Source organism: Prosopis cineraria, unplaced genomic scaffold (assembly GCF_029017545.1).
Source record: "Prosopis cineraria cultivar Desert tree isolate PC_DT_omini unplaced genomic scaffold, ASM2901754v1 PC5, whole genome shotgun sequence".
Lineage (NCBI taxonomy): Eukaryota > Viridiplantae > Streptophyta > Magnoliopsida > Fabales > Fabaceae > Prosopis > Prosopis cineraria.
In genome coordinates this window covers 29,077,504-29,082,046 of record NW_026555336.1, presented here as the reverse complement: position 1 = coordinate 29,082,046, position 4,543 = coordinate 29,077,504, and the positions used below count along the sequence as shown (strand labels likewise).

At 33.2% G+C, this 4,543-nt stretch overlaps 1 protein-coding gene across 4 annotated transcripts; it reads right to left on the bottom strand.

Annotated features, from left to right (window-relative positions):
* Positions 1 to 562: 562 nt before the first annotated feature.
* LOC129311968 (protein DETOXIFICATION 14-like) lies at positions 563 to 3,697 on the bottom strand. 4 transcript variants are annotated; one of them, XM_054954491.1, is made up of 8 exons: positions 3,437 to 3,697; positions 2,570 to 2,776; positions 2,232 to 2,500; positions 2,059 to 2,145; positions 1,919 to 1,975; positions 1,569 to 1,807; positions 1,262 to 1,467; positions 876 to 1,013 (listed from the first exon to the last, which is right to left on the bottom strand). In XM_054954491.1, the coding sequence occupies exons 1-8, from the start codon at positions 3,671 to 3,673 to the stop codon at positions 945 to 947; spliced, it is 1,371 nt and encodes a 456-aa protein (XP_054810466.1). In that variant the 5' UTR covers positions 3,674 to 3,697; the 3' UTR covers positions 876 to 944. The 4 variants fall into 4 exon arrangements, with proteins under 4 accessions (XP_054810464.1, XP_054810465.1, XP_054810466.1 ...); XM_054954489.1 differs by having other exon boundaries at positions 563 to 921; positions 2,232 to 2,776; XM_054954490.1 differs by having other exon boundaries at positions 858 to 994; positions 2,232 to 2,776.
* Between the last annotated feature and the right edge of the window lie 846 nt (positions 3,698 to 4,543).

Here is a 4,543-nt window from a genome sequence, read left to right as displayed (position 1 = left end):
TGTATTTTACATATATGTATAGAGAAGGTGGCACAAAAATAAAAGATTCTACAAAATATTGAAGGCTAACTATAATCTAGTAAAATAAACAATTGGATTAAAGGATATTTTTATCCATAAATTATTTCATTAGGAGTGTCCAGTGCCCTTTAACTATCATGTGATTTAACTTTACCCTTCAACATTTGAAAATGGTACATTAAGAGTTAAAAAGGTTAATTTTGATCATTAGTTCGCATAAAAAATTACAAAAAAAACCTAAAAAATTATTAAAAAATGCCAATAAAATTGAAAATAAGCATCTTATAGAAAATTAATATTGATTAAATTTATAAAATAATTGTTGATCAAAATCATATTTTGGCCTTTTACATGGGTAAGAAATAACATTTGTATCCTATCATTTATATGTAATTTAGAGGACTTAAATGATATATTAATTTTCTTATATGATACTTATGTATAATTTTATGAATTCTTCTTTGTAATTTTTGAAATTATTTTGTTGTTGTTGTTGTAATTTGTAAGTTATTAATGGTCAAAAATCAAAATTAACCTTTTCTATTGACAAGGTACTAAATGCATTATTTTCAAATGTTAAAAGGAAAGTTACACTATGCCAAAGTTTAGGATAGCATATGTTCTTTGACTCATAAAAACTTGAGGACGCCATATTATTTGATCAAATGGTACCGCTTATTTTCCCAGTTGTTTCTAGAGGGTAACTGCCACTCATTCTAAAAAATTTTCCTTCCTTGAGTAGAGCGAAACTTGATGCCTTGTTCCTGAAATTATAGACAGAAGCTTTACCAATGCCAACCAAAAATTTCACAACTTCAGGTAACACGCCCTAATTTCTCAATTTGATTCATTTTCTGCTGACAATCTTTGCTGAAAAACCCTCTCCCTTGCATTTATTGCCTGCCAATTCATCAGACTCTCCATCAAAGAGGACATATCAAAACAGTAAAGCTGATGCAGCATCTTGACAAGGCTGGTACATGAGTTATCAACTAAATTTTAAAGATTGAAGTTAGGGTCATATAAGCTATCAACTCAGCAGCATTGCAAATGAACTTTTAATTGCTCAGAAGTAAAAATTAGGCATCAGCAAAATCAGTTGGCAAGTTGAAGATAGGGCCGTAGCATTATCAGCTCATAAGCATTTTAAATGAACTATAATTGCTCAAAAGTGAATAGTTAAGCATTAAATTTCAAGATGTAATGAAAAATTAGTCTCTAAATGAAGTGAAGAGCAAACCTCTTTTCTCCAATCTGCGCAACTTGTTACGATAGATAGCAGAGTCACTTGGCATATTGAACCAATTGTTATTCCAATCCAAAGGCCTTTTGCTCTCAAGCCTACCCAGAAACCCAAGGTTGCAGCAATTGGAATGCCAAGAACATAATAAACTCCAAGATTCACCCACGCGCCTAAGTGCTGCCAACCAATTCCCCTAGCAATGCCTGTTTTGAAACAAGAACCAGATTCCACGGTGCAGCTTCATCTCAGAGCATAACAAGAAAACAATGTCCATTGAATAATATCAGATGAATGAGGAGCTAACCTGAAAGGGTACCATGCATGGAGTCCATTAGAACAGACAGACATAAAAGGGGAACCATATTGGTGACATAGTCCACCACATCCCCCTCGTTGCTGAAAACATAGCCTAAAACATGTTTGCTGGCAAACAGGATTGCGCTCATCAAAATGGCCTCAGAAGAGGTCAGAAACATAGCAGCAAGAACGGCTACACGTGCCACCTGTGGACTTCCAGCTCCTAATGCATTCGACACTCTAGTGCTGAAAATGCCAGTCACAAGAGATGCCATAAATACAATTACATTATATAGTTGGAGGCTTCTGTAAATGGATGTGTAATCTATATGCTGATGAATGTTATCCGAAACAAACCTTGCTGCTGAGCCAATTGCCTCTGGTATTGTGTAGAGTGTTGTGGTGATTGATACACTGATCATAAAAATAAACGTTGTAGATCATTACTCAACAGTTTTATTTTGAGTTTAGAAGCTGAACAGAAAGAAAAGATATACCATATGGATAAGATTGAAGTTTCAAGCTCTGGATTCGGTAGAAGACCGGAAATCAAGGTAAGCAGCTCAAATGACCACCATTCAAGGCTAAAAAAAATTATTTTTTATTAAATATTAGTAAACTTACAAGCTCATACAAAAGAAAAGATTGGCTCTGTGGGGAAGAAAACTACCAAACCATTGCAGCTGAAGGAATAGCAAGGCCAAAGAACTCCCTAATCCCTTGGAAAAGCTCCTTAGAAATTGGAACCCGGGTTTTCGCACATGAACAAGAGAATTTCATATACAATCCAAGTAATATTACATTCAACCAATATGAAGAACCAATAGCAAATGCTGCTCCTATGCAACCAATTTCAAATTTAAAAACAAGTACCCAGCAGAAAGATATGTGGAAGCAAAGAATAATTAAGGAACTTATGAAAAGGGGGATGATCAAACTCTGCATCATAAAGAATCGAATTAGTGCCTGAAGTGTTGCATAACCAAAGAGAGCAGGAATGAGGCATACTGCAAATTTGCCTGCTTCATGTGAAATCAAAGGGTTTTGACCAAGGAAAACAAGCAGCTTGCCCAAGAACATCCACAAAAGACCCAGAGGGAAACAAGATAAAGTAAGACAGAAGATAGCAGTGTGAATTTGAACACCAAATTTTCGATATTTCTGAGCTCCATAGGCGTGCCCACAGAGAGTCTCCAGTGCACATGACAGTCCAAACTGTTTGATGTGTACAAAATACAAATGCAATCAATATCATAAAAAACGTATGATCTATTGGAGCTTTAGTGCTTATAAATCATAAACAGTGTGACTCTTCTCAATCCATGTGAAACCTCTTTATTTTTTCAATCTTCCTTCAAACATTTCATGAGGCTCTGTGCAATTTTGTTTTAATTCCTTTAATATTTTTTTCATATATTTTTATAGGATTTAAACATTTCCAGTTAATTCTGGAATAGAGATGTCCTTTGTTCCTTTTATACCCTTAGGAGATAAAAAGATTATAAGCAGAACTGATCAAAATAGCAAGTGATTCTAGCCTCTATTATACAGACCCGGCTGGTGGTTCTCTCCTATCTCCTATTACCTTCAAAAAGCAATTCTACCTTCTATATAAATCAACCTTAAAGAATCTATCAGGTAGACCCACCCCAAAGCCTATTCTACATTTATTTCACTCATTATACATGACGTATTGAATCACATCACATGTAAGTTCAAACCCGTGAGCATATTCCTTGCTTTATTTTCTACTTTTTTACACTTCAAATAGCAAGTCTATCAAATAGGTTTTGTAGGCAAGTGTTACTCTTATTTCAAAAAGCAAATGCTCAATTACAACATCTTTAGAGCAAAAGGAAATTGGAAGTGACTTACGATGACGCTGAAGCCAGAGACAGCACAGAGAGAAATAGCAATGGCAGTGCTTGAGAGAGCAAGCTTACCCAAGTGACCCACCATCATCAATGAAATAATTTGCAGAAAGAAGAGTGACCAATTCACGGCCACCATAGGCCCCCCAACGTAGCTCGCATCTTTCACCTCTTGAGCAAACACATCCCATGTTAGGCCAAAATGACGATTCCCCTCTCTATCTTTCTCTAAGAGATCCATATTTTCTCTACTCTGCGACTTGTCTGCTCACAGTCACATATTGTTATTCATGTGGGAATGAAATAGAAAGGTTTGTCTCCACAAGGTGGCGACAATCTTGTCATAAACCACCAATCTGGATTTTAACTGGGTAACGGTGTTTTGTTCACCAAAAAATAATAATAAAATCTTTTTTAAAATATATAGCTTTCAAAATGTAATTATTTTCTTAAAATTTTTAAGAATTTTTATATCATTAATAAATTTATATAAATTATGAAATTACTCTTGTTGAAAAATAAATGATTCATAACTTTTTTTTATATTCACAATAATATAACAGCAAATAAAAAATTTAATATGCAAAGTTATGAATTACTGTTATATTGTTGTGAATTTAAGAAAACTTTTAAATATAAGAAAGAAAGTTGTGAATTATTTATTTTCAACAAAGGCAATTTAATAATTTATATAAATTCTTTAAGGACAGAATAATTCTTAAGAACTTCACGGGAATTATAACATTTTGAGGGATCAAATTATCATTTATATATTTTAAAGAGATTTTATTGTTATTTTTTCTTTATTTATTGATGGTCCTTGAAATGCACATCAGCTCATTTTGCTCTGGAGCTGGACCACGCATCTTCTCTCTATCCCAAACTCTTTGATTGTAATTTAAAATGTATTTTATATACTCTTTTGGTTTTTTTTATAAGTCATTTTTACTAATTTTATCAATCTCAATATAAAAAAAGTACAAAGAATAAAAGTATATAGAATTTCAAATATGCCCCTAGATAATACATTCAAAAAGTGATATTATATTATTTTTTCTCTCACATACAGGGTAATTTTGAAAATGTATTTCAACTATTACCTAAAAAATCG

Bases quoted from the DNA above. Each gene is read 5' to 3' on its own strand.
- LOC129311968 (XM_054954488.1), bottom strand. From the start codon at position 3,673: ATGGATCTCTTAGAGAAAGATAGAGAGGGGAATCGTCATTTTGGCCTA. The intron at 2,146-2,231 runs GTAGTTTTCTTC...AATTTTTTTTAG, and splicing joins CCTTCAGCTGCAATGGTTTG to CCTTGAATGGTGGTCATTTG. The intron at 1,976-2,058 runs GTATATCTTTTC...TTTTATGATCAG, and splicing joins ACTTCAATCTTATCCATATG to TGTATCAATCACCACAACAC.